Raw genomic sequence first — 27,235 nt, 5'->3', positions numbered from 1 at the left:
CCACGTGTCTAAATCAATGTATAGTAAGAATTCGTATATATTTTAATGTCTTTGATAAGAGAAGGCATACTATATTGTTAGAATAATAGTGCAAGTAAACAAATTAATAAAATATGTTTAGAAAAGCTAACACGATTATCATTTCACTTTAAAATACACAATTAGGAGACTGCAGATTAATTTACTCATAGAAGCTTCAATGCCATTAGGTGCCAATTTCCATTCAATGTCCAGAAATGAGGCAAACAATTTATTACTCTTCAAAATCTGGGATTCCAGTTCCAAAGCATGACTTGAGAAAATTCTACAACCACGCCACACGCCAGAATTGAATTTACTCTGCAGTTGCAAGTTTGTAATTTCTCCTCTTCCAGCACATCACCTAATAAATCATACAAGTCACGTTATGGCGGAGAAACAGAGAGTAGACATATATAGCCGTTGCAAATAAGTTTGGGCATGTGGACGGAATCGTCCCTGTAGATATATATATATATATATATATATATCCCCACCACTCTTTGTTTTCTTTCGTCCAAAAAAATGACAAAAAACTCTTTGTTTTCTAATTTTCTGTGATTTACGTGATTTATCTCACTTATTTAATTTTAAATATTTGAAGGTCGAGAAGAGTTAGAGAGTGGATAAGTCATGCAAATAAATACGGATGTATTTTTGTTGCAAGGAAGTTTTCTTGCAAATATCTCACGTAATGATAGGATTTGAGAGCAATAAGTCACGCAAATATGGATATATTTCTAGGGAGTTTCACTAAAACACCCAAAATGGGGGCTAAAATTATAAAAAAAACCCAACACCCAAAACACTTTATAAACACACCCAAAACTTATCATTACATACACTTAAATCAAAACTCATTTATAAACACACCCAAAAAATATATAATTATTGATTTTGGGGTTGATTTTAGGTGTGTTTTTATGTTTAAATAGTATTTGAATTTTTTTATAAATATATGTTTAGAATTAAGTTTATTTATAAATTTGTAATATTTCTATTTGAGAAAGAGAAAAAATTATATCGGTTGCATGGAAGTTTCCCAAACACTAAAATCGTAACAGCCCAGCAAAAGCCCAAGGTCAACTCACCTAGAAGTTGGTAACCTATTAATTGGGCGCGTCTTTGTTTGAGTCCAAATTTGGAATGAAAAGAAAATCAGAAACCACGTCCCTGTTTCACACCCCTTTCCTCACAACCTTCCTCCAGATACCGTTATAAAAGCATGTTCCCCCACCACCCTAATTCTCATCACAATAACATTAACACAAGCAATTCACCAAACACCTAACGTCCACTTTTCATAACCATGGCAACAACGTCCCGGAAGCTAGAAATCAGAGTCATATCCGCCGAGAACTTGCAATTAGATCGAAAACCCATCAAGAAAAACGCCTTTGCGACCGTCCGCGCCGAAAAGGACAGCCAGTTTCGCACCACGGACATGGACACCGAAGGCGGCGCCTACCCCAAATGGAACGAGAAGCTTGTGCTCGACTTGCCATTCCATGCGAGGTCCTTCACGGTGGAGATTCAATGCAAGACTTCTTACGGAGTCAGGAAGATCGGAACGGCAAAGATTCCGGTGTCGGATTTCATGGGCGGGTTTGTGCCTGAGGGCTACCTGCATTTTTTGAGTTACAGACTGAGAGATAACAGGGGAGAGAGAAACGGGATTGTTAATATTTCGGTGAGGATGCAGGTGCCAGAGTTGAAAGCATGTGCTGCGACGTCGTCTCATTCGAGCATGGGATTTCCCGTGGGAGATAGCAGCTTTGGCGGCGGTAGCGTGGCGACTGGAGTTCCCGTTTGGTACGGGGCGTATCAGAAAAATTATTGAAGAAAAAGGGTTTGACTAGTTGGTTTATTTGTCACAAATCACCAAAAAATTTGTGCGTAAATATTGGAGTAAACTTTGTCGAACTACAAACTTCCAATGTTCATGAAAATTTATGCAACAATTTAATTCATTGTTACAACTTACATTCCCTGATTTTTTATGTTATCCATGCGCTTAAACAATCTTTGCATCGTCTTCTGAATGACATCCACACTAATTTTTGCATTGTCAATCAATTGGCGTTCATATTTTCAGATGACGGGTAGGTCAAAAATTTAATTGCTCGATGAGGAATTGTTTACCGCATTTATTATCCACATGTATCATAATAATTTTTTTTTTTCTAACTTACAATCTCCTTTCAATTATGCGAAAGAGATGTTTTGCCTACCTTATGAGAAACACTTGCGTGAAAAAAATAACGTTGTTTCGCTATTCCTGGTCAATCATGTTATACAACGCGTGATAACTTTACACGTGATAGTCTATAATTGACGGAGATAGCCTCGGTTACACACAAGTTTTCCTGCTATCGTATGTAAACCCAGAGCTACATGGAACAATATCATCTTCTCCTGCGGCCTTAAACTAGCCTACAGAGCTTGCTCACCATGGGCACGTCATTAATCAAGCAAGACCATGTTATATGACCTATCAATCATTAGAGTATTATGATAATAATCAAGAATAATATGAGTTATCTCCGTATAGTATATGCGTCAAATTTGAATTATGCATCCCTTCCAAATAAAAAAAGAAAAGAACTATTGCAAATGAATTAGAGTAATAGTCCAACATTATATTGTATTATACACGACGAAACACTCTGGTAAACTAGTCAATAAAATATCTCCTGCCGTCTAATCTTGAAAATTGGCATGGAAATGTCCACCCTTTTTTCTTTCTCTAACGCTTAAAAAACACTTTTTTTGTTGGAAAGGACAACACATTTACAATGTGGCATAACGTCATAGTCAATGTGTGAGCAAATATTTTTGTTGAAAAAGAATATTATCCGTTAAATTAATTAATTGAATTAATTTATTTGGTCAATTAATTAATAGGGATAATATCTTAATTATAAGATATTATCTTTATTTAATAAGATAATATCATTAATTCAAATATTATCCTAATAAGGAAATATAATCAAGTCCGACTCAATCTTCTATGAATTTGGGTAGAGAATAAATTCATCTTAATAAGAGTTTATTCTCTACGAAACCCTAACCCGAGACTCCTATAAATAGATGACTTCATTCATCATTCAAAGTACTTCAAAAAATCTACATCTAAACCTACATCTAAAACCCAAGAAAAATACCCGTGCGATTATTTGCCCAAACTGTCAAGATGAGATTCATCAAAACAAAAAGTACGCAAAAAATACTAGTAAACAATGAGGTTTGAGAGAACCAACATGCATTCCAACTGCGACAGAATATTTTAACCAAGAAAGTTGTGGTCGCACTTCTTCACTTTACCCCTAATGCTATAAAAACCAATTACGTGAAACTTAGGGAAACTGTGGGGTTAACGTCGTTCAAACCGCAGCCACACGGTCGAATATGGCAGACCACATTTGACTTAATTATCCAATGACTTTGAGAACGTCATGCTTTGTGTCACTGTTAACTATAGAAGAGAGGGAGAGCTTTCGTAGAAGCACAAGTGGTTCAGCATCAACACGTGACAATGACATTCACCCATATGTATAGCAGCGACTGCAACTAATACAATTCTTTATCGAGATCTGAAAATATTATCCAACTCAGCTAAATCAATTGATTTTATGCCTACTACCAGATGATACTTGAAATTGGTCGCCAAGAATCTCAATCCTTCACATGATGATACTATATTTTGTTTTTCAGCGTTACAACAATTTTCCAAACACACGACCAAATCCTTACGGTTACCCAATTCTTCTTTATGTTTTCTGTTTCGTGTGGCCAATGTTGCGGCCCATCGTTTAGCTCGATTCACTTTATTCATAACTGAGAGCCTGAGACTACCATTTGGTGTGGGACCCTCCTTTATAAAAGAAAAAATTAAAAAAATTAAAAGAAGAAGAGGGAGACGAGGATAGGGAGTGAAGTCAAATATAAGAAGAATGAGAAGAAAAAAAATAGAAAGAGAGGGACTCATGAAGACAAGACAAACAGAGAGATTGAGAGAGAAGAAAAAGAAAAGATTGAAACTATGTATTATATATCTATATATACATATATTTCTTATAATAATTTTTTAATATCTTCTATTTGGTTTGGTTAAACCGTAGTTTTGAATTGCAAACCGTACACCGAACTATATATTTCAGTTTGGTTTGGGTTTAAACCGATGACAAAAAAAAAACTGAAAAAAAATCAAACCAACCCAACCCATCGATTTGGTTTGAGCGGTTTGGCCAAGTTTCGGGTCCAAATGCCCAAACCTAGTTAAAAGTAACAACTAAACCTCAAATATTCATTCCACATCAACTTTGAAAATTCAGTTGAGTTATGTAAGATGTTATTTTTAACGCTAAATGTCTATTTGGTACTTTTGACATATAGTTGGAAATGCTTTAACGACACAGGTAGGGGTAGGTATGGGGTGGGGATCTGGGCCGAGGATCTAAGGGATGGGAGGCTGGTTTTGTCTGGGTCAAGGAGGTGGGGTGGGGATCTGGGGTCGAGGAGGGGGATCTGAGTTGAAGAGTACATTCACCAGATTTCAAACACAGCGACAGCGACAAAACTCGACCCACGTTTGTTCGAAGAGAGAGAAAGGGAATAGAGACAGAGGAATGGATGGGTTGTGGACATGAGAGTGTTTGTTTCGTTGCTGGGTGGATTGGGTTCTGCAAATTATTCACCTTTTTTCGTTAGTGGTGGTGATCAATTAATAAATGCTTCTGAACATATATTTTGCCATGAGCATTACTGTTTTAATTTTTTCTTGATGTTGTAGTGATCTTGTTGATGAAGTAATAGCTTACCAAATGAGTTGAAAGAGAGGGGGTGGGTGTTCGTGGTTGGTATATGGTGGTGGTGGAGTGGAAGGGGTGGTGGCTGGTTGGGGATGGGGTAGGAGGGGGTTGGTTAGGTTTTTTTTCAATTGCTTTTTAATTGATGTTTTGGTAATTGAGAGAGAGGGGATGATAGAGAAAGAGTTGGAGAGAGTTTTTTTTAATAAATATTTATCATGTTTTATAAATGTATTTATTATTTTTAAATAATTTGTGGGTCTCTTTATTACCATGTCATGAGTTAACAAAGTTCTTGACGGCTGATTGACGGTTGATATGAAAATAGAAGGAAATTGAACTTTATGTACGAAGTTAATAAGAAAAAAGTTTAGGTAGCAAAGTCAAAATTTTAGAAAACTTCCACGTAATAAAGTGAAATTTACTCAAAAACTTAAAAATAAAAGAATCAGGCGCGTCTTTGTTTGAGTCCAAATTTGGAATTTTAAGAAACTCAGAAACCACGTCCCTGTTTCACATCCCTTTCCTCACAACCTTCCTCCAAACCCCCTTATAAAAGCATTGCCCCACCACACTATTTCTCATCACAACAACCATTAACACAAGCAATTCACCAAACACCTAAGGTCCACTTTTCATAACCATGGCAGCAACGTCCCGGAAGCTAGAAATCACGGTCATATCCGCCGAGAACTTGCAATTAGATCGAAAACCCATCAAGAAAAACGCCTCTGCGACCGTCCGCGCCCAAAATGACAGCCAGTTTCGCACCACGGACATGGACACCGAAGGCGGCGCCTACCCCAAGTGGAACGAGAAGCTTGTGCTCGACTTGCCAATGCAGGCGAGGTCCTTGACGGTGGAGGTTCAATGCAAGACTTCTTACGGAGTCAGGACGATCGGAACGGCGAAGATTCCGGTGTCGGATTTCATGGGCGACTATGTGCCTGAGGGCTACCTGCATTTTTTGAGTTACAGACTGAGAGACCGCAGGGGAGAGAGGAACGGGATTGTGAATATTTCGGTGAGGATGAAGGTGCCGGAGTTGAAAGCATGTGCTACGACGTCGTCTCATTCGAGCATGGGATTTCCGGTGGGAGATAGCAGCTTTGGCGGCAGTGGCGTGGCGACTGGAATTCCGGTTCGGTGCGGGGCTTATCCGAGAAATTATTGAAGAAAAAGATTGGTTTACTTGTCACAAATCACAAATTTTTGTTTGTAAATACTGGAGTAAACTTTGTCCAACTACGAACTCACAATGTTCATGAAATTTTATGCAACAATTTTATTCATTTTTACATTACCTGATTGGATTATACTCATGCTTAACCAATCTTTATATTATCGGTCAAATGACATTCATATAATATACTATTCCCTAAGGAAACTGTAGTCATTTGAAATATGACCATCTGACCTCTCCTTCCAATTCCCCCAACTCTTCTTTATATTATTGGTGATGTGATAGCATATTTTAACCATGAAAGTTGTGGGAGAACCTTCACTTTTTCCCTAAGGAAACTGTAGTCATTGAAATATGACCATCTGACCTCTCCTACCAATTCCCCCAACTCTCATAATCCATATGAATAACTCTTTCTCACAAATGTATCTTATATATTTTCTCATTTAAATCTCAAATTTTCTCTTGTTGATTCATAAGTAAAAAAGAAATTATAAATGAACTTGCATGCTAATTAGTAACTATCTTACATCTATAGTTACAATTCTTACATCAACCCTCTCACTAACATAGCATGCTTATTAGTAACTATCTCAACCAACCTAATTGACTAGTTTGTAATCTATACATGCAGTTTCTCTTGCTGCCCTACTTTTGGTTTAACCAGCATACGTAGCTGCTCTTGGTACTCCTTAGCTTTGATGTTGCATTATTTTGCTCTTGATGTCGAAAAAAACATTGAGAATGGCGTGTCTGCAGGGGAATATGTGAAGTGTACTCATTAGTGAGCTGTATGAGAGAGATCAGTAAGTTTCATTGTGTAGTTATGCTCCAGAAATGACTCCAAAGAGCAGTATGAGAGTTATACTGACCAGTTGTTTTCAGATAAGTTTTTGAACCATGTAGGCACATTATATACATATATGAATCTCACTGGTCGAGTTCAACTTGAAGATTGAATCTCTATATCCGACAGTATTTATCAAGTATGATACTACCTTTAGGTATTCATATTGTATATTAGGACAAGCCAAAAAATATCTAAATAAATAGCAAATGAAATTTGTGAAATTCTAACCTCCTGCCCATCATTAACATCTTCCAAGTCATCTTCAATGAGAATAGCTTGCAAAAAATTAACCACATGCATTTGTATTCTAGCCAAAGCTTGTTGTCGCAGTAGGCAATGACAACACATTAATCCTTCCATTTAACTTCTCAAAGAAGTATATATGTATGGCATTACTGGTCTCAATGTGGCATTACAGCCCAGAGCAACTGATTGTTAACTTTCTACTTGTGGAACATGACCAGGTATCCCACATTGAGACCAATAATACCACACGGACATACTTCTTTGAGCAATTCAATGGAAGGACTAATGTCTTAAGAGTTGTCATTGACTACGGTCGGCAGCCGGCTCTGGCTAGAATACAAATTCATGGGGTTAATTTTTTTCAAGTTATTCTCATTTTAAATGACTTGAAAGATGTTAATCATGAACAGGAGGTTAGAATTTCACAAATTTCATTTGCTATTTATTTAGATATTTTTTGGCTTGTCATAATATACAATATGAATACCTATATGTAGTAGTATCATACTTGAGAAATATTCTCGGTTATAGAGGTTCAATCTTCAAGTTGGCCTGGACCAGTGAGATTTTCCCATTGACAAGCTTCCTCGCAGCAGGGGCAGATGGTTATATCCTGAAGGGCATCACCAATCAAAGCCTTCAATCTAAACTGCATGTATAGATTAGAAACTAGTCAATTAGGTTGGTTGAGACAGTTACTAATGAGCATGCTCTGTTAGTGAGAGGTTGATGTAAGAATTGTAACTATTGATAGCAAGGAACTGCAAGTACAGATAAGAAATTGTAACCCATGAAACAAAATTTACAGAAGTTTCCTTGATGCCTGTTACTTTATGTGAGATGGTGAAGGGGTTTGAAAGAAGTATTGGTGGCAATACTTCATATATTATGTCACAATTAATGATAAAACCTGAAGAACTTCATATATTAGGGGGCAATAAAGAGAACATATTTAAAAAAAATTTGCTACACATCTTAAAACTTAAAAGATACTTTGCCCAGGTACAAACCAACACAGATTATGTCACAAATAATGATAATCATGTTCACTATGCAGTCATAACATCCAGAAATCTAACTTTCAGTCCGATAAGCAACGATTGATCATTTCCAATCATTAAGGATTTGTTCTTATCAAAAGCAAAAAAATTTACATTTACTTGAGCAGAAAGCCTACGATAGTTTTGCTTTTCTAACACAGAAGTTACACATCCAAATTATGATGGACCTCGCAAATTTTCATCTGAAGTAAGTTTGTTTGAGCCACCATGTCCATTTTGATCAATTTCCAGCCATGCTCTGTTAACCTTACACTAGCATTATACACAGAGTGTAAATAAGAACAAACTTTCGGAACTTGTATTTTATTTTTTCTGCAAAACAAGCTTGCTCACATGCCCCATTCCATACAACAAAATTTAAAAGAGAGATAGACAGAAAGGAAAGTATTTTCTGGCAAGACAAACAGAACCAACTTTAAAAGGAGCAATTTTTTTTATGGTTTCATAAGAAATGGAGTTAGAATCAATTAATCAGCTTTTTCCTGAGAAAATACTCAGAAAGTGATAGAAAAATAAGAGCGAGAAGATGATTAAGTTACCTGCTGGTGGGATGAGAAGAGGGTTTCGGGTTCCATGGGAAATGGAGGGCTTTGCGAGGCGGAGGCCAGAGTATGCTTTGGCTGTGATGACGGTGGCGGAGAGATTAAGATAAGGAGCGTGATTCGGGTCCATTGTCTCCCTCCTTGTCTGCGATCAATTTTATGTTTATACCTCGTAACATCTGTGCCCAATTGAGATGTCCCCTGTCTTTTGATTGGTGGTCTGTATTTGGATGCTATTTCAATGATCATTTCACCTTTTCGACCAAAAAAAAAAAGATGTCCCCCGTCGGTCCCTCGGCTATTCTCTTGCGATCTGTACTTTTATAAAATTACTTAACTCTTAATATTCAGAGTTGGTAATATTTAAAGCGTATAGCCGGGCGGCTGTACTGTTAAAATATTTTAAAATATTTAAGGCTAAACTATTAAAATATTCGAAAATATTTAAACAGTATAGCCGTGCGGCGATACGCTTTAAATATATTAGAATATTTTAATAGTATAGCCGCGCGGCTATACGATCTAAATACCAGAAATGACCATTTTAGGGCTGTGATTGAGGCAACTGGTTATTGTTGTCGACAGAAGAGCAATCGATTTCAGGCCAGGTTTCGAGGATGGAAATTTTGAATCATCGAAGTTAGGAACGCCCTGCAGCCTCATTTTATATTGCCGATGAGGATTGCCTATATTTTTTTGATTCAGAGGTATGCATTGACTTGTAACTTGTGTTATGTGATTATGATGCTGGGGCTATTTTGCATAGTTTTGTAACTTGCCAGTTTACGTGTGTGGGTCTCTGTATCTACTTAGAATCATGCCATCAGGAAAGCTGATATGGGGAGGCGGGTTTTAGAAACCCTCTATCCAGTGGGCGATACTAATAAGAAGGGTAATCGATTTTGGACTTGGATCATGCTCGGTCTAGGTTTGAGAAGTAATGCTGATACAAGGTCTGAAGAATTTGATTTACAGTCACTAATGTTTCCTTGGCATCTGATCAAATCCATTGACGATCGTCTCTTCATTATAAACCGAAGGTAGAACAAACCCTTCAAGTGCTATTGTTTCCTCACCAATAATCCGTGGTCACTTGTCTTTAACTTTTAAGTTGTAGTCCATTTGAGTGAACTTCTAAGTTATTAGGAATGAACTTTTAGTGCTTATGAGAAGTGCCTTGGAGATGGATTGTTTTGAAATTAATTTACCATGTGAAACCCTAAGGTATGAGTGGTGAATGAAGCCATGCCTTATTTCAACTTTATATAGGCATGGTAAATTCCTGTGGATACAGTTAAATGTAGATGTCCCTGTGGATACTGAGGTTGTAGAACAATTACAAGAAGGTTGTATATGGCGCCAGGCAGGAGGATCCGGTACTGAAGTTTCAGGCATAGAGGATGTACGAGGGTCTTCAGAGAAGGTTCCTACCTGGCAGAGCTTATTTTCTTTGATTCATTTTTTTGCCCAGATTAAGTTCCATTATCCTACAGTAGAAAATATTCTACTCCATGCTTTTAGTAGCTTAGGATTTCAGTTCTTAGGAGTTGGCAGCTTGGTGCTGCTCAACAATGGTATGATGAATTGGATAATCTTGCCTCTTCGATATCACCACCTGAATCAGAGTTTTTTTTAATTTATGAAACCACCTGAATCAGAGTTGAATATTGAAGATGATAGTACAACTTCGGAAGTAGGATTTCAGTATGGGAAAGTTTGCATCAATTGTGCTGTCAATAGGGTGGGCACGGTCGGCCCCATTTTGACTCAATACTAGTCCCGGGACATGTGAGGTTTGAAAGCAACAGAATCTCTGGCCATGGTTCAAATTTGCCCTTACATCTTCATTCTTGGCATTGTGCAGGTTATTGTTTATGCGGCACTATATTTAAAACTTAGAAGAAAGAAAGAATTATGAGGGGTAATCAGGAGATATATGGAGCAAGGATACCAAATATTTTACACTCAAAGATAAGAGATTCATGCATCCACTTCGTATTAAAATCAAACAGAGATTTGAGAGATCTCATCTTTATCAAACCTCTATATATGAGGATAAAATTGGATTGCCTTGACTGAAAAAGCAAAATATATTATCCTAAGAGACTCCAAGGTTGAGGTCAATGTATCGTTTTATAAAAGAGTTGCGAGTATATTTTAAAATATTTAAAGTAACGCGGCTATATTTTTTACATATATTTGAATATATATATTAAAGGATCGGAAATCACGATTTCAGTGTATTTATATGTAAATCCCAATTCCAATCCGAGAGGACAAAATACTAGGAGTCGCAGTTAGTGTTAAAGTCTAAAACTTCTAAGACATCTCAAACAACCCTCATCCGAACCCCTTTATGATGGTGCGGGTTGACTCATAATATATGCCTGTATTGTTATTAAACCCAATATTTACCGACATTTTGCCACCACATGGAGGGATGGCTGTCCCACATTGGCGACTGCCGCTAGTACAATTCTTTGTCAAAATTTATGTCTCCTAAAAATTTACCCGTTCTGCAAAACTATTTGATTTTATGCCTTGTACCAGATGAAACTTGAAATTGTTCACCAAGAATCTCAATCCTTCACATGATGACCATTGTAACCAGCTACTATACTTTTGTTTTTCAGCATTACAAGAAGTTGGTTGACATTAGCATATACATATACATATACATATGTATAAGTTAACGGATATATTAACACTGAATAAAAAGAAAAATATTAAAATAAAGATACACTTGCAGCACCACTGAAGATATTCATTTGCTGATGAACAGCATGCCACGATCAGAGAGAAATTTGATCCCGTCTACACTACACCGGTACCAATTTGGTTACTAGGCTTTAAAATGTTGAACTTGCACAGAGGGCAGGTAGCATTGATGTATAACCATTTGTCTATGCAGCTGCAGTGAAAATGATGATGGCAAGGAAGTCCGCGTAACTCCGCTCCATTGTCGTAGACAGAAAGACAGATACAACATTCCTGCAATTTATAAAATTCATGTGATATGGGCAGTCTGTTAGAAGGCTTCTTTGCAGTAATGTACTGCGAAACCAGTACTTGCACACATACTAGATATACAGACAAAAGATTGTATGGTTTCATCCTAAGACTTTCAAAAAGTATGAATATTGGGAAATCTAAGAACTCCAAACCACCTAATCTTAGATTCATATCAGACCTTGGTTTTCATAAAAGAACTTGGAAAACGAAAGGGGGTTGTAAGGAAAGGAATGCTGACAAAAATCAAAAGATTAAAAGCTATGGTACTTGAGCTGCCAAAAATACATAACATCATACAAGTATAAAGCAGCTAGGAAAGGGATAGGACCATATTGAAAGGCACATGGAAACTTACAGCATCATCCTGGGAAATAACATGCTCAGTTGGTGCATGAGTGTTACATTCGGTCATTAATCCTTCAGAAGCTTGGGCCTCACCATTAAGTTTCTCAAAATTACCTGTCCTGCGAAATTTGAACTTTGGTAATCTATCAATTTCTTCCTCTGTTGCCCCCTCCTGTTTTCATGCAGAAGTGATATGAAGTCAGGTAAGTCATATATTGACATATATGATTGAGTAGAAAGGGATTATTTCATAAGTGCAAGATAACCAAATTAAATCAAGAAGCCAAACAATTCTTTCATTCTTTTCCCCTTTCATAACCTACTACATCATGCAAAGTAAAGAATCCTCTCAATTCATATGGATCCTCTCCATTCATATAGTGAATGGAAAGGATCGATTCTTCAATCGCAACTGTCACATGGAATGGGCCACCCTGAATTACGGTGGCACATATAAATCTAGAACTTTAGCATAATCTTCAAGCCAACATTGTCAGCAACATGTAACTCAGTCATGGTGTTTTCGTGTTTCTTTTCAATCAAAGAAGATTTAACTATATAATAATCTTCTATCCAAAATCCAACAGAAAAATGCACCAGAAAATTCAATATTTTAAAAAACTCTAAAAGGAGTTCTCATATGGTCGCCCATAAAATTCTAAGAAAGAACTCAAATTGCCAACAGCTTAAGAGAGTTCTTCAGCAATATACATTTACTTACAATAAAGATGCACAAATATTGTGAAAGTTAGGCTGTTCCTTCAGAATCAACATGCAAAACAAAAATGCCTATTTGATACAGAATTGAACTCTTTCGATTCGAGGGACTCAAGCTGGTGCCAATTACATAAGGAAAGGGAGGAGAGATGAGAGGGATGAGAAGGTACAAAAGCTTTTTTGAATCCATTATAAATTTCAGCATGCGATAAAATGAGCCAGCAAAAGTTTGCACGTGTATCGCACTTAACAATCTAAGAAATCAGAACATGCAAAACACAACTATGAACAACAAGCTATTAGCCTATTGCCACTTATCACAGTTTCTTATTCATATATTGCCATAATTTGAGCTTCATGTGCACGTATCAAGAGATTATTAACTTGCCTATTATTCCTAAATATGCTATATCAAGTTAACTCTTTCAACAAAATAACACTAAAAATTGCATACATTCCTTATGGTTGTCTACCTGATCTGTTACAGCATATAAGATTGCAATTATGCATGGCAGACAGCAGCAGACTGCAATTCCAACAAGACATGCAACAGCAACACATATAACGACGAAGAGCATATCAAAAGCTAGAAATGTAACACAAAGCCTGCAAAATAGAACCGCACGTGAGTAATTAAAACACACACACACACACACACATATTCAAGTCAATCACTCAGAAGAAACCACTTAAGAATAAACTCTATTCAATCCTAACCAGTATAGATGAGGTGAATCACATAGCAAAGTCTGGCCACCATCAGTCACCCAGTAGAATCCAATGACCCACCAAATAAATGAAAACATGGTATTGGCTGACTCCAGATGCTTTGTGACACTGTTGCAGTAAAAAAAAAAAAGTTATATGTACTTTCATGGCATACAGCCACACAAAGATTAGCCACATGTAAAGATAATCACATTCAAAACAAATGGCAACCATAACTAACATTAACCAACTTATTGCATTTTACATTTTGCATTACAAATATGATGTGAAAAAAGGGTAACATCCCATGTGGGGATTCAATCAATGAGGCCCCATTTCCATTACACATCACCATCTAGATTCATCCCACTTCAATTAACCACAAACGGACGGAACTTAAATAATAGGTCTGTCCTGCTCATTTTTACATATCTGAAAAAGGAAAAGAATTGCACTGAGAAATAAAAATTTCAAAGCTTGACAAATGTGCAACAATGGATGAACAGCATACCGATTCCAGAATACAAAAAACGCTTACTTACTCTGAGCTTTAGAAACCATGTTTTTTATGTCACATTTACTAGAACCACAGACAAAAATATTCATATCCATTCTATATAACATATACGCAAACTAAACATAAATACATACTTACAAACCAATTGAATATATACGCAAGATTTCCTTTTTCCATAAATGCAACATTTAAATCAATATCCACCCATTTATACTATTAACATATATGAATTTATATTCCTAAGTCCTAAAAACAATCGAGAATAATATGCACAATTGCACAAGGAGCCTAAAAACAAAAGCAAAAAACTCTACCTTGTCTCATCATCAGCCATACCCTGCTCACTCCCATAATCTTCAACATCACTTCCAGACCCCAAACTGCCACTCCCACCACTTCCCCAACCTACCTCACCAAAACCCACCTCACGTCTCCTCCTATACTCCACAACCACACACCCAACATGGACAACACACTGCAAAATATACCCAACAACCCAAATCCTCAAAGGCACCACAGGCTTCTCCTCCATGCTCAACCCCATCACAGTGAACCCAACACACACAAAAGCCAAGTTCCACAGCAGGTCCAGAACTATGACGGGCTTCGAGTACGCCCAGTAGCTCTGGCGCTCTTCCAGCTCCTCCGCCGCGTTCTCTCGGACCCGAAACGAGGGCTCACGAAGCCTCATTCGGCGCCCGCTGGCGCGTCGAAGGAGCCGCGCAGCGCCGCGCAATGGTGGCGGGGCGTGGCGCACGAGCCGCCGGCTTCGGAGGAGGTCATCGGCCATTGAATAGCCGAGGAGTGGTGAAGTGTCCATGGCCTACTAGAAAATTCTTTTGAATTGGGTTTGATTTTCTGGGAATCGGGTTGTATTTGGATTTTGGGTTTGTGATTTTCGAATGATCAGAGTGGAATTTATGTGGGTTGCTGTGATTCACTTGAAACAGAGATTTGAAGGTTGAAGATGAAGATGAAGCATTTTGGAGCTAAAATTGGGTTTTTAGAAATCAAATTGGGGGATGAATAGAAAATTTTGAAGGTTTAAATTGAAGCATTTGGGATGAGAGAGAATATTTGAAAGGTGAGTGAGCTGGTGTAGAGTGGGAGCTTTCTGAATTTTGGGTTTGGGATTTTTCAGTGATTTGATGGGGAGTTTGGTTTGGGACTAAACTGCTTTTGTTTTTTTCTTGGTATTTTGAATTTGAAGTCTGTGAACTTCATTTTCACCAGAAGAAAGAGTTTGTGTACTTTGTGGTTTGATTCAAATTTCTCACTTTTCACATGGGAAATTGCAATTGTGCTTCTAATTGTTTGGCTTTGTGTGTTTGAAATTGAATTCAAATTCCCAAAGCAATATTTTTTTCTGGTAAATAAGATTTTATACAATGTTATTTTACCATTGTATTCATTACAAACAATAAGGTAAGGTTTACAATATTAACTCATGGTGCCTTTGGTGTTGTCATTGTTCAAAAAATTAAAAATTAAAAACTAACAGGGAGCGAATTTTAGACTTCTTATAATATTAAAACGAGAAGTATCGTTAGACTAAAAATTAGTTAATAACAATTCAAGCTTAGTATATTCGAATTTTCAACTACCTCCATGTTTCATTATCACTGAGTTTATCTTATATCTAAAGTGTTTAGGGCTTATTCAAATGATAAATGCATATGAAAAAAATATGTCATAATTATGTTACATCTAAAGTTCGATTCTGATTAGTTTCTGTTTTTGCTTGATAAACTCATAGAAACAAGGGGATGTTGGGAACATAGTTTATGTTGGAAAGTGGAAACACTAGTGATTGTGGAGGATGAGTGAAATGAGAGTGGATGATGATGTATTTGTCGGAAGAAATTTTACGAATGCTTTTGAAAGCTGAAAGCTTCGGTTGGGATGTTTTGACCCCAAAAAAAAAGAAAAAAGCTTCAGTTGGGATGGATGTACTACACCCACCCCGCGCCCACTGGCTCCTTCTGCTGGACTCCCGCCACGTATCCGATGCAAAGTTGCCGCCGAATGTTTTCATTTCGCTGGCGTTATATTATCAGTGCTCATCTGTTCTGCACAATGTTTTTATAAAATAAAACGGAAAAAATATCTATATATAATATTTTAAAAAGTCAATTTTCATTTTCTTATAAATTTACTTTGCTGAGTTAAAACATTGTAAAACATTATTTATTTATATATTTATTTTATTATTTAAATAAAATAAAAACTGTTTCCTTATTTTAAGAGCATTTCCATCCATTTGCTATGAAAAGGCAAGGGGTGAAATGATTGTTACTTATTCATATAAATAGTGTCTGCTAGCAATTTTTTTTTTTTAGTTTTCTACTCATTGTCTTGACAATCCAAGAGCAACCACTATTCACATGAGATATGAAGAGATAAATTTATATATAGTTTTGGTGTGAGAAGTGAAGAATATGACTAGGTATTTATAAAAAATAAATATAAAATCTGCAAATTTTGGTCTTTTTTCCCCTTCTTTTTTTTTTTGTTATTTAAATTGGATCTTGACGTCACAATGACGTTAACTTGTCCAGGCAATAGTCCAAACAAGTCTTTTCTTTGGGCATTGTCAGGTTGATGGAGCCCAACTCTTGCCTAGCAAGACTTGGGCGCTGGAAACACATTTGGAGGCCTTGGGGGCCTCTTGCCCGAGTTGGGGCCCTGTTTCTCTTAGAAGAAAAACAAAACCTTTAGCTTTTTTTTTTTTTTCAGAAATACATTTAGCATGAGAATATCATAAAATTGGAAATTTTGTATGGACTATATAGAATCAAATGGGCCCATATTAAGTTTTCTTGGGCCAAATCAGATCAATATTCTTCCATTGTTTTAAATAGGCCTCTTATATAATAAGATAATGAGATGCTTATAGAATCCAAATAACGCTTCTTTCTGCAATTTGTCACTTGGGATGGTCTTGTTTTTTTGTCTGAACACTTGGGATGGTCTTGAGCTCAGCTGTATTTGTGAAATTTGGAAGCTTCATGATCTCTGTAATAGACAAGCACAAGCATTGAGAAGTTAAAACTGGCTATGAACAAATTAAATTCAAGAGTTTTGAATTTTTCCCACAAGGCTAATCAATTCAAGCACAAAGAGTTAGCCCATCTCATCCACAGCATTGTGGATTCAACCCAGTCTAAGTTCCAGGCGAATTTACTCCTGAATGATTTGTCCAAGTCTGGTCGACTCGATGAAGCCCGCCAGCTGTTCGATAAAATGCCGAGTAGGGATGAGTTTTCTTGGAACACCATGATAGCTGCTTATGCCAACTCAGGAAGGCTAAATGAAGCTAAACAACTATTTGATGCGACCCCAAGTAAAACCTCCATCACTTGGTCTTCACTCATATCTGGGTATTGTCGAAATGAGTGTGAAAGTGAAGCTTTTGTTTTGTTTTGGCAAATGCAGCTTGAGGGACACGGGCCGAGCCAGTACACGTTGGGCAGTGTCCTAAGGTTGTGCTCAACTTTGGTTTTGCTCCAAAGTGGTGAACTTGTTCATGGGTATGTGATAAAGACCCAGTTTGACACTAATGCCTTTGTTGTCACGGGTCTGGTTGACATGTATGCAAAGTGCAAGCGCATTTCGGAAGCTGAATATCTCTTTGAGACTCTGCCAGACAGAAAAAATCACGTGCTGTGGACTGTTATGCTTACAGGGTACTCTCAAAATGGTGATGGTTTTAAGGCAATGAAGTGTTTTCGGGACATGCGAGCTGAAGGGGTTGAATCCAATCAGTTTACATTCCCTAGCATATTGACAGCTTCTGCCTCAATTTTGGCAAATAGTTTCGGGGCTCAGGTGCATGGATGCATTGTTCAGAGTGGTTTTGGGGCAAATGTGTTTGTCCAAAGTGCATTGGTTGATATGTATGTGAAATGTGGAGATCATAATAGTGCAAAGAAGGCACTTAAAAGCATGGAGGTTGACGATGTCGTTTCTTGGAACTCCATGATTGTTGGGTGTGTAAGGCAAGGGTTTACAGAAGAAGCTTTGTCCTTGTTTAAAGAAATGCGTTCGAGAGAACTGAAGATTGATCACTTTACTTATCCATCTGTTCTAAACTCCCTTGCTGCACTGAAGGACATGAAAAATGCAATGGCGATTCATTGCCTGATTGTGAAGACTGGATTTGAGGTTTATCAACTTGTGGGCAACGCTCTTGTTGATATGTATGCTAAACAGGGAAATATAGATTGCGCACTTGAGGTGTTTAAGCATATGTCAGACAAGGATGTTATCTCATGGACCTCCCTGGTAACCGGCTATGCACGTAATGGCTCTCATGAAAAAGCACTTAGATTGTTCTGTGAGATGAGAACAGCAGGGATCGATCCAGACCAATTCGTAATTGCCAGCGTTTTGATTGCCTGTGCAGAGCTGACAGTTTTGGAGTTTGGGCAGCAAATTCATGCAAACTTTATTAAGTCCGGCCTTCAAGCATCCATATCAGTTGATAATTCATTTGTGACTATGTATGCAAAATGTGGGTGCATAGAAGACGCCAATAGAGTTTTTGACTCTATGCAAATTCAAAATGTGATTACTTGGACAGCTTTAATAGTTGGTTATGCCCAGAACGGTAGAGGAAAGGAGTCCCTAAAATTTTACGATCAAATGATTGCAACTGGCACACAACCGGACTTCATTACTTTTATTGGCTTATTATTTGCTTGTAGCCATGCTGGTCTTCTGGAAAAAGGTCAATACTACTTCGAATCGATGAATAGGGTTTATGGAATACAACCAGGTCCTGAGCACTATGCATGTATGATTGACCTCTTGGGGCGCTCAGGGAAGCTTAAGGAGGCTGAGGCATTAGTTAATCAAATGGTTGTGGAACCAGATGGGACTGTATGGAAGGCGCTACTTGCTGCATGCAGAGTACATGGGAACATAGAACTGGGAGAGAGGGCAGCAACAAACCTATTTAAAATGGAGCCTTTAAATGCTGTGCCTTATGTTCAGTTATCTAACATGTATTCTGCAGCTGCTAGATGGGAAGATGCTGCAAGAATCAGAAGATTGATGAAATCAAAGGGAATTCTTAAGGAGCCTGGATGCAGCTGGATTGAGATGAACAGCCAAGTGCATACATTTATGTCTGAAGATAGAAGCCATTCAAGGACAGCTGAAATTTATTCCAAAATCGATGAGATCATGATGTTGATCAAGGAAGCTGGATACGTCGCAGATATGAATTTCGCACTTCATGACATGGAAAAAGAGGGTAAGGAGCTTGGCCTAGCGTATCACAGTGAGAAGTTGGCTGTTGCTTTTGGGCTCCTCACCACACCACCAGGAGCACCAATCCGAATTTTTAAGAATATCCGGGTTTGTGGAGATTGCCATAATGCAATGAAATATATATCAAAGGTTTTTCTCCGGCATATTGTACTAAGGGATTCAAACTGTTTTCATCATTTCAAAGAAGGAAACTGTTCTTGTGACGACTATTGGTAGAAGGTTCATTAGTTAACATCAAATGGCTGGTTTGTCGTGCTCTTCATGAAGACCGTCAAGTTGCACTTCAAAGGTTGAGACCATCAACTCCGTCTCTCTTTTTCTTTCCCTTCTTTGATATCTTTGGATTATGTAGATCTAGATGAGAAACCTAAAACTTAGATGTTTGATGCAGATGAAACTTGAAGCTGCTGAAAGCTGGATAAGCAATGGGCCCCAAACCTATGACAGTCAAGTGAACACTGACGTAAATGGTAATATATGAACTTTCCCATCTCATGCTCTTATGTGATGTGTTTTCTGTAAGCGCCTAACTTATGCATCTACAAGTGTGGCTTGCAGACTGTAGGGAATTATGTTCGTCAGTCATGTATGAGAATTCGAACTCTCATGTACTGCATAAAGAGATCTCCTCCTCATCCAATTGTCTTAGATAATGCAAACCATTTTCTACCTCCATCAAATCAGCTCATCAGGATTCTGAATCACTACACCTTGAGTACAGGATTTCTTGAAAATACAGGATCAGAGATTCTAATAAGACTATGAACATGCGGAAATATATTGTTTGTTGTATGTAATATTCCATCCAGAAAGCGGAGCTCTTAACAATTTCGAATTCAAAAACCATTTTGTAGTTCTATGTCTATCTGAGATTTAAGCCTCTTCATAAACCTCTTACATCATAAGCCTCTTCAGAAATTCGCATACCTTGAAAGTGACTGGCAGCTGCTAATATCAAAGCTTAAAGAACCTCAATGTGACCTTCCTAGCAAGATCAGGCTATTTTGGAAGAGCAAGCTGTGAAGGTAAATGCCCAGAAAAATCAGTTGCCCAGCTGCAGAGCTGCAAATAGCCTTTGTTGATCTCTATTTTTGTGGTGCACTCAGGTAGGGAACGAAAAATATTTATTTGTTTCTCTAAATTCAATGACCTATAATATATAGAGGTAATCTGGCACTAAAATATCTGTATTATTTCAGTCCAGTTTTGACCATGAACGCATTCTTGATTGTCATGGTAGATTCGATTCAACCACGGTAATGTTTAACTTTGGTCGAAATTCATCCCAAATTAGACAAAATTATTGCCTGGATGCAATCAGTGGTACGGAAAACTGAACACATCATTCAAATGTACAGGATTGCCTGTTATTTCACTTAAGGCCACTAAAAGGGCAAAAGCAAAAGATAAAAGAAGAAATTGGGGAATCAACTCGAATATTTGAATTTCTCTGTAAATAGTGGGGAACAGTATACAATGAGAACCTAATTTTATCTAAATGATCCCATTTAAGTTAGTCTCCACAATATTCTTAGAACACTATATATGACAACATGATTAACATATACGTAAGAACTCATCTTTCAGTCGAGGCATACAACATTACATTGTAAAAAATTTAATCTTGGAATCTCTGTGCCAAGCAGTCCCACTCCACCCCCACCTGAAAATTCCACCCGCAAGATCCATTTGTACGAACAGCCTGCCAGAAACTTATCTCCGATGCATAGTTCTGCCATGACTGATCTGAAAGGAACAAGAGACAGCAGACCCTTTGGGTGCAAGGCAGCATGGCTCATGTGAGCATCCAAGCAATCAAAACTGCATTTACATCGTGTACATTTATGACCCCCTCAGTTTCAATAATTAATTCCTAGCATGCTCAGGGATTAGACGATGTCGGAGTTCAGTGGAAGCGCCCGCCAACTCTGCACGCGTTAGACATCAAGATTAACACAACAACTAACAAAGAAAAAAGTAAATAAAAACAAGGCCATAGAATAGTGCAAAATCTTACCTTGAGCCGTGAAATCGAACAAAGGAGGTAATGCTCGTCCATTGGGCAAGCTTACATTTGGGTCTCTCAAATCATCAAAGAAGGGGTGAGCACATGCCTCCAACTACAAACCAGGAAAGAATTTAGTATTATACTTTAACCATTCACAAGTTCCAACAAAAAATTTATCAAGAGCAATTTTATTTTCTTACAGCTGTGCAACGTAGATTTGGTGAGTACTGGAGCAGCCTTGACACAAGATCCACTGCTTCAGGGGGCATTCGCTTGTGAAATATCTGAAGATTACAAGCACATTAAGATTTTCTGCTGACACAAATATAGATCCGATAATCCAATTCATGAAGAGCTGATAATAAATACTCAAAAATTAAAATACTGAACAGACCTTGTGCCATGGGTGAGCTTTGATCTGAGGGAACTTAAACTCAGTGTAATTCGGATTCATGCACTTTATTTCTTCTCTGGTTGGTGTCCCAAGAATCTAGTATGATACCCAAAAGAGAAAATCAGAATGCAAAATAGCAAAATTATCACCATAACAAGCAAAAAGTGGATACATCTACCATACCTTTATAATCTCCACCAGCTGATCAACACCACTCTCCCCGGGAAACAGTGGCTGCAATGATACCAAAAATAGCCATGAGTTACTAGAAAATATAAATAAGGAAAGAAATCTGACATGCTATACACATACCTGTCCAAGAAGAAGCTCAGCAAATACGCAACCAACAGACCACATATCAATTGCAGTGGTATATTCTGTAGCCCCAAATATAAGTTCTGGAGCCCTATAATATCGTGAACAAATGTATGATATGTTGGATTCACCTGGCACCTAAAAATGAGAAAATAAAAGAATTCATAAGTTCCAAGACCTTCATGAATTCCAAGATATCATCAAAGCACTGTGACCTCCAGATTCACAAACTACAAAACATACCAACATCTTTGCACTCCCAAAATCACATATCTTTAGCTGATGCGTGTGGGGATTCACCTGCAATATACATCACAACCTCAACCTCAGTATGATGACAGAAGATACAATCTCATATCAATTTGAAATCAAAACATAGTAAACATATCAAAGGGCTGACATGCAGGCTTTAGTCTTTATTTAAATAATTGAAACTATCAAAACTTAGTGCTCATATCTTATGCAAAGTCAACCACCACCCTTATAGTGTGGTGGTATCCATCCCTTCTGTTAAATAAAAGGTCTTGGTTTGGTCGCCAAATGGAGTGGGTAATTAAACCCCAATATAATTGTTGTCAATTTTATCTATATAAGTAAAGTCAGACTGCTGTGATTGAGAAAACTTATTCTGGTTCATTACATGATCAACACTAAAATCAAACTGATAAAAGTTAAAAGAAAATCTTACCAGCAAATTTTGTGGCTTAATGTCACGATGACACACACCAATAACATGGTGTAAATAATTTAATGCGCGACAAATCTACAAAGATAAAACAACAGAATTTATTATCCAGAATAGGCATCGTAAATAACAAACCACTAAAGAAAAGGCAGGAAATAAAAATCAGCAGCAGGATTCCAAAATCACCTGGTATGTATACAACTGCACATAAATAATGGGAATATGTTGGTTCATCCTGATATAATGCTTTGAAACTCGGTAAACAGTTTCAGATATATACTCGAGGACAAGGTTAAGGTACAGCTCATCTTTGTCAGTAGTTGAAAAGAAGCAATGCTTCAACTGGACAACGTTAGGATGGTCAAGTAAACGCATAATTTGAAGTTCTCTATTTTTATATCTTTTATCCTGCAGCACCTTTTTTATTGCAACTGCGTCACTTGTTTCCAGACATTTAGCCTGCAGCATACAGTACAGTGAGCAAGGGGAAAAAATTGACGTCGAAATCTGTATCAGTGGAAAAGGAACCAACAAAACCTAAATAGTGAGCAAATCCAAATAATCTCATGTACCTGAAAGACAACTCCAAATGAACCAGTGCCAACTACACGCTCTGCCATATATGAAATTGTCTGTAACCAAATAAGAAAACTGATTAAAATATTATGAACAATTTATCTCAAATATAATACATCATGTACGTATAGAGTGTAAATCAACCAAAGGCTCCAGCAGAAAAAGAGATCATACACAGAGAAGTTAAAAATCATTGAACATAAAGACTTTCTAGTTTGGTATTACTAAGTATTCAAGACAATGAAATTAAGAGACAACTTGAGAAATGCAGAAGCACAAAGCAGATAAATGAAATCACCTGTTTAGGTTGTCCATTCCGGCCTCCTACTGTTGTTGCAATTATATGACCAGTTTCTGTTCCATTACCATTTATAACAGTTTCTTCCATATCCTGCGCAGGGAAAATTTGCAACCATTTACTCGGTAACTGGTATTTGCTTGTTAAGACTTTGCTTTTTTACATTTAAAAAATAGCAGAGTGATAATATATACACATATCTGAAGGAAAAAATTACACGAAAAGAATTAACAACAAAAGTTACCTTTTCATCATGGTTGTTGGCCTTCTCATCTCTAATTTTCATTTCATTCATTTCTTTGGGAAGCTGATCATAACTTGACTTTTCTTCTTTGGCCTCTGTCTTAGCTATTGAAGATACATCAGATGTGCTTGCAACAGTTTCCAGTGATGTTGGAACAGTATGCTGCTCGAGACTGGTGGCACTTTTCTCAACAGTATTTGACTGTTTATTAGCCTTCTTCTCAGTTTCTTGGTCAACCTTTGCTCTCTTTGTAATAGAATCCACGCCCTGGAAATAAAAAATGAAATTAGCTATAAATGATCAACAAATAAAAAGGCTGTGCAAAATATCTTAAACAATGACAAAAATAACCCACATAGCCTTCATTATCTCCTATTAAAAGAAACCCAAACGTACAGATCTAAAATGGCATTTTAACTCATTGCTGTAAACAACCACACCAGTCATGAGCTAGTAGCACATATTCTTGTAACTTTATGCACACAAACACATATTTAACATTCACACACATAATGGTATTTTAACTCATTGCTGTAAACAACCACGCCAGTCATGAGCTAGTAGCACATATTCTTGTAATTTTATACACACAAACACATATTAAACATTCACACACAAAGTTGGCATTGCATGTAAACCATAAAAGAACCAAAAACAGTCATTTGATGTATCAGCAATCCCAACAAAGGCTGCTCTTGTTACGTAAACTAACATTTTAAAACATCATTATCTGTGGTGACATAAAACTTTCTTTTCTCACAAGTAATTGCAATTGCAATGCATCATGAAAATACTAGACCAATCAAAAGTAGGAACAACTTAGTCTTGGGCAAACATTGATCAGCTACCCACGCATAAAACGTAACAGCACAACAATTAAAATCCCATTTCGGCTCGGAACAGATACGTAAATACGATTGAAAATCCATAATTACCACCCCACCCCCCACCCAATAAAAATGGAATAATACATACATACTAATCTAATAAAACCATATGGTCCTTCAAATCCATACACGAAAAAACCGAACTTTTTCTAATATGCACAGAAAACAGGGGAGAAAAATCATCAAAATGCTCAGATTTGCTAGTGGAAGAAAATCTAACATCTCCGTCTGAAATAGAAACAAAAAATGAATACATACACGTACCCCAAAAGAATATAATTATATATTAAAATATCCACTACATAAATCCAAATCATAAAAGTAAAAAATAAAATAAAAATCATCAACTGTATTTTGAATATCCAGATGCGAGCTTCTGAAATTTCAAATATCAGAAACCCAAAGCGCCATAAATCACGACATATAACTTTTGCTTTATTTTGATCCATTTTTCTGAGCTAGCTAAACAAGCTCTAACGCTCTAAGCCAACAACATATGAACAAATATAAATATAAATCACACTTACAGGCTCCGATGAAACAGAGGTCCGACCCGAGGCAATGCTCTTAAGCCTTCGCATCATATTCATCTTCGTTTCTTCTATTTGATTCAACCAAACCCTAAATTCCTCCCAGAAAATGAGAAAAATCACAGAAGAGAGAGAAAGAATGCCAAGCTTTCTCTCTCCTCCTCCTCCTCGTCTCTCTGTTTCTCTCTCTCCCTTTGATTCAAAACCAGAAACCACAGAGCCCCAAAAGAATCAAAGGAAAAGAAAGAAGAAAACCCACAGCCTCCCTTTCTCTTTCTCTCCCCCGCTCTCTCTCTTTAAGATTTTTCAGGATTTCTCTCACTAAAATTGAATTTGTATTTTTCTCTCTCTAGAATTTATCTCTGTCTGTTAGCTGTTTTTTTTCTTTTTCTCTTTTCTTTTTTTTTTTTTTTTTTTTTTTTTGGGATCCTCCGGTCAAACTTGGACCAAAGAAAATCATTCATTCCAGCCTTACACCATTTCTTTATCGTACCTTGGTCAAACGTGAAACTCCGGCCGTTGATGGGATATGATGGGGGATCCAACGATGAGCATTTGCGGATTTTCCTGGTAAAGAGGACGTGTGGATTTACAAAGATATCCCCGGGACGGAATATTCGGTGGGGGTGTTTTTTGACTGGTCATTGGACGGTTTGTTTCTGCGGTCAAGTTTTTAGGGCTTTGAATTTTATTTGCTTAGGACTTAATTAATTGTGCTGGCCATGAAACCGTACGAATCGGTCTATTTTTTTCTTTTCTTTAATGTTGAAATTTCTGACCTGTTAAATCTAAACATTTCATGTGATAATCATAAGGTGTGGTGCGGTTGGCAAACCTCTTCCATTGGCGAGTTACAGTGCCTTAATGATAGGAGTTCAAAACTTATTCGAAGTACTTTGTGACCAAAAGCAAGTCAAATCCCGAGCGGTAATTAATCTCACCCTAAATGACAAGTAGATAATGAGTGTTGTGAATTGGTTTTTTTTTTTTTCCTCAAATAAAGGCATTGCCTTAAAACCAATGGGCAAAAACTAGAGTCATTGGAATTGTGTAGTTTTTGTTGCAAACCGATTCATGAAAGGGAGTGACGATGCTGTGGACAACAATGATGATCATTTGAAGGGGTGTTTGTTGGTGTAATGATGAGCGAGCACTTGATTAAACTAAATTAGTTTTTATCATCGAATCCTATATTACTCCAAGTTTAGGAAGCTAATTCGAAACTTAATTAGCTTCTCGAAAAGCATGTATGCAAATCCTGCATTGCGGGATCTCATTTAAGAAATTACTTAGTTTAGCTTTGATTAAAACTCGTCATGACCGATTTTAAACGGTTTAAACTTAAATTTAATTTGCATTTGAGTTGTCCAAATGAATCAATCAGCATGTTTCACAAATATAGCATAATTATAGTTTTTCTAAATTTCTATGATGACTCAAAGATATCATTATATTGATTCTAACTTTAGTTTTTTCTAAATTTTTACAATGACTCAATATATCATTCTATTAATTCTAACATCAGGACCCGACTAGGACGTAGTGGACAAATACAATGCTTTTTCTATTTATATAAGTGATATTGAGAGAATGAAAATCGAACTTAAGACCTCAAGTGTATGAGTAAATACTTCTACAAACTCCATGCATATTACTTATTAATATACTACATTTTCATAGGGTTGGGTAATGCATAAATTCAAGTTTTAAATTCGACTTAAAAATTCAAATCTTGTTGAACTTAGGCGTGCCAACCCACTGCCAAAATGTGATCATGTTTGGTAACTTCCCAACCGAAACCCAACTTGTAGTATTTCTAACCCACCATCGACACACTGGGCTTCAAGTCGTAATAAAAAAGTTCCCAAATATGATAATGGAAAACTCTACTTGTAGTGTAGCATCCATTCGACACACCAAGGAGGCAACGATTACATCAACAAGTACATAGAATTCTATAGGGTTTATTTATTAACTATTAGATCAAATTAATTAGTTTGATCCAACGATTGAAAAA

At 37.0% G+C, this 27,235-nt stretch overlaps 4 protein-coding genes, 1 long non-coding RNA gene and 2 pseudogenes across 10 annotated transcripts; 4 read left to right on the top strand and 3 right to left on the bottom strand.

The window, feature by feature from the left end:
* Positions 1-1,205: 1,205 nt before the first annotated feature.
* On the top strand, positions 1,206-2,001 carry LOC103331908 (BON1-associated protein 2-like). Its single transcript, XM_008234583.3, has one exon. It carries the CDS (start codon positions 1,328-1,330, stop codon positions 1,856-1,858), a length of 531 nt encoding a protein of 176 aa, XP_008232805.1. The 5' UTR covers positions 1,206-1,327; the 3' UTR covers positions 1,859-2,001.
* Positions 2,002-5,397: 3,396 nt separating this feature from the next.
* On the top strand, positions 5,398-6,124 carry LOC103331856 (BON1-associated protein 2 pseudogene; annotated as a pseudogene).
* A 365-nt stretch (positions 6,125-6,489) lies between these two features.
* LOC107881195 (uncharacterized) lies at positions 6,490-9,001 on the bottom strand. The gene is made up of 3 exons (XR_001677859.2): positions 8,706-9,001; positions 6,882-7,754; positions 6,490-6,762 (listed from the first exon to the last, which is right to left on the bottom strand). It is a non-coding gene; the product is annotated as an uncharacterized LOC107881195 (long non-coding RNA).
* Positions 9,002-9,326: 325 nt separating this feature from the next.
* On the top strand, positions 9,327-10,787 carry LOC148917261 (uncharacterized; annotated as a pseudogene).
* A 478-nt stretch (positions 10,788-11,265) lies between these two features.
* On the bottom strand, positions 11,266-15,282 carry LOC103331854 (E3 ubiquitin-protein ligase At4g11680). Its single transcript, XM_008234523.2, has 5 exons — positions 14,322-15,282; positions 13,500-13,619; positions 13,256-13,388; positions 12,076-12,237; positions 11,266-11,699 (listed from the first exon to the last, which is right to left on the bottom strand). Exons 1-5 carry the CDS (start codon positions 14,825-14,827, stop codon positions 11,523-11,525), a joined length of 1,098 nt encoding a protein of 365 aa, XP_008232745.2. The 5' UTR covers positions 14,828-15,282; the 3' UTR covers positions 11,266-11,522.
* Positions 15,283-16,841: 1,559 nt separating this feature from the next.
* On the top strand, positions 16,842-20,463 carry LOC103331853 (Tetratricopeptide repeat (TPR)-like superfamily protein). 6 transcript variants are annotated; one of them, XM_089051753.1, is made up of 3 exons: positions 16,842-19,570; positions 19,686-19,751; positions 19,840-20,463. In XM_089051753.1, the coding sequence occupies exon 1, from the start codon at positions 17,065-17,067 to the stop codon at positions 19,495-19,497; it is 2,433 nt and encodes an 810-aa protein (XP_088907879.1). In that variant the 5' UTR covers positions 16,842-17,064; the 3' UTR covers positions 19,498-19,570; positions 19,686-19,751; positions 19,840-20,463. The 6 variants fall into 6 exon arrangements, with proteins under 6 accessions (XP_088907879.1, XP_088907880.1, XP_088907876.1 ...); XM_089051754.1 differs by having other exon boundaries at positions 19,828-20,463; XM_089051750.1 differs by having other exon boundaries at positions 19,673-19,751.
* Positions 20,464-20,700: 237 nt separating this feature from the next.
* Positions 20,701-25,551, bottom strand: LOC103331852 (shaggy-related protein kinase theta-like). Its single transcript, XM_008234521.3, has 13 exons — positions 25,216-25,551; positions 23,802-24,068; positions 23,558-23,650; positions 23,256-23,315; positions 22,870-23,142; positions 22,687-22,761; positions 22,242-22,298; positions 21,996-22,136; positions 21,867-21,917; positions 21,684-21,779; positions 21,490-21,573; positions 21,299-21,401; positions 20,701-21,209 (listed from the first exon to the last, which is right to left on the bottom strand). Exons 1-13 carry the CDS (start codon positions 25,276-25,278, stop codon positions 21,148-21,150), a joined length of 1,425 nt encoding a protein of 474 aa, XP_008232743.1. The 5' UTR covers positions 25,279-25,551; the 3' UTR covers positions 20,701-21,147.
* Positions 25,552-27,235: the final 1,684 nt, after the last annotated feature.

This window comes from Prunus mume, linkage group LG5, assembly GCF_029339155.1.
Source record: "Prunus mume cultivar Tortuosa linkage group LG5, ASM2933915v1, whole genome shotgun sequence".
Classification (NCBI taxonomy): domain Eukaryota; kingdom Viridiplantae; phylum Streptophyta; class Magnoliopsida; order Rosales; family Rosaceae; genus Prunus; species Prunus mume.
This window is presented reverse-complemented; position numbering and strand designations above follow the sequence as displayed.

What these genes read in the sequence shown, in the direction of transcription:
- LOC103331908 (XM_008234583.3), top strand. Translation starts at nt 1,328, where the DNA reads ATGGCAACAACGTCCCGGAAGCTAGAAATCAGAGTCATATCCGCCGAG.
- LOC103331854 (XM_008234523.2), bottom strand. Translation starts at nt 14,827, where the DNA reads ATGGACACTTCACCACTCCTCGGCTATTCAATGGCCGATGACCTCCTC. An exon ending in TATATGCTGTAACAGATCAG is followed by an intron (nt 12,238 to 13,255) that starts GTAGACAACCAT and finishes GCATGAAAACAG; the next exon opens with GAGGGGGCAACAGAGGAAGA. An exon ending in TTATTTCCCAGGATGATGCT is followed by an intron (nt 11,700 to 12,075) that starts GTAAGTTTCCAT and finishes TATAAATTGCAG; the next exon opens with GAATGTTGTATCTGTCTTTC.
- LOC103331853 (XM_089051753.1), top strand. Translation starts at nt 17,065, where the DNA reads ATGAACAAATTAAATTCAAGAGTTTTGAATTTTTCCCACAAGGCTAAT.
- LOC103331852 (XM_008234521.3), bottom strand. Translation starts at nt 25,278, where the DNA reads ATGAATATGATGCGAAGGCTTAAGAGCATTGCCTCGGGTCGGACCTCT. An exon ending in TTGGGAGTGCAAAGATGTTG is followed by an intron (nt 22,137 to 22,241) that starts GTATGTTTTGTA and finishes TCTCATTTTTAG; the next exon opens with GTGCCAGGTGAATCCAACAT. An exon ending in AAGCTCACCCATGGCACAAG is followed by an intron (nt 21,574 to 21,683) that starts GTCTGTTCAGTA and finishes TGTAATCTTCAG; the next exon opens with ATATTTCACAAGCGAATGCC.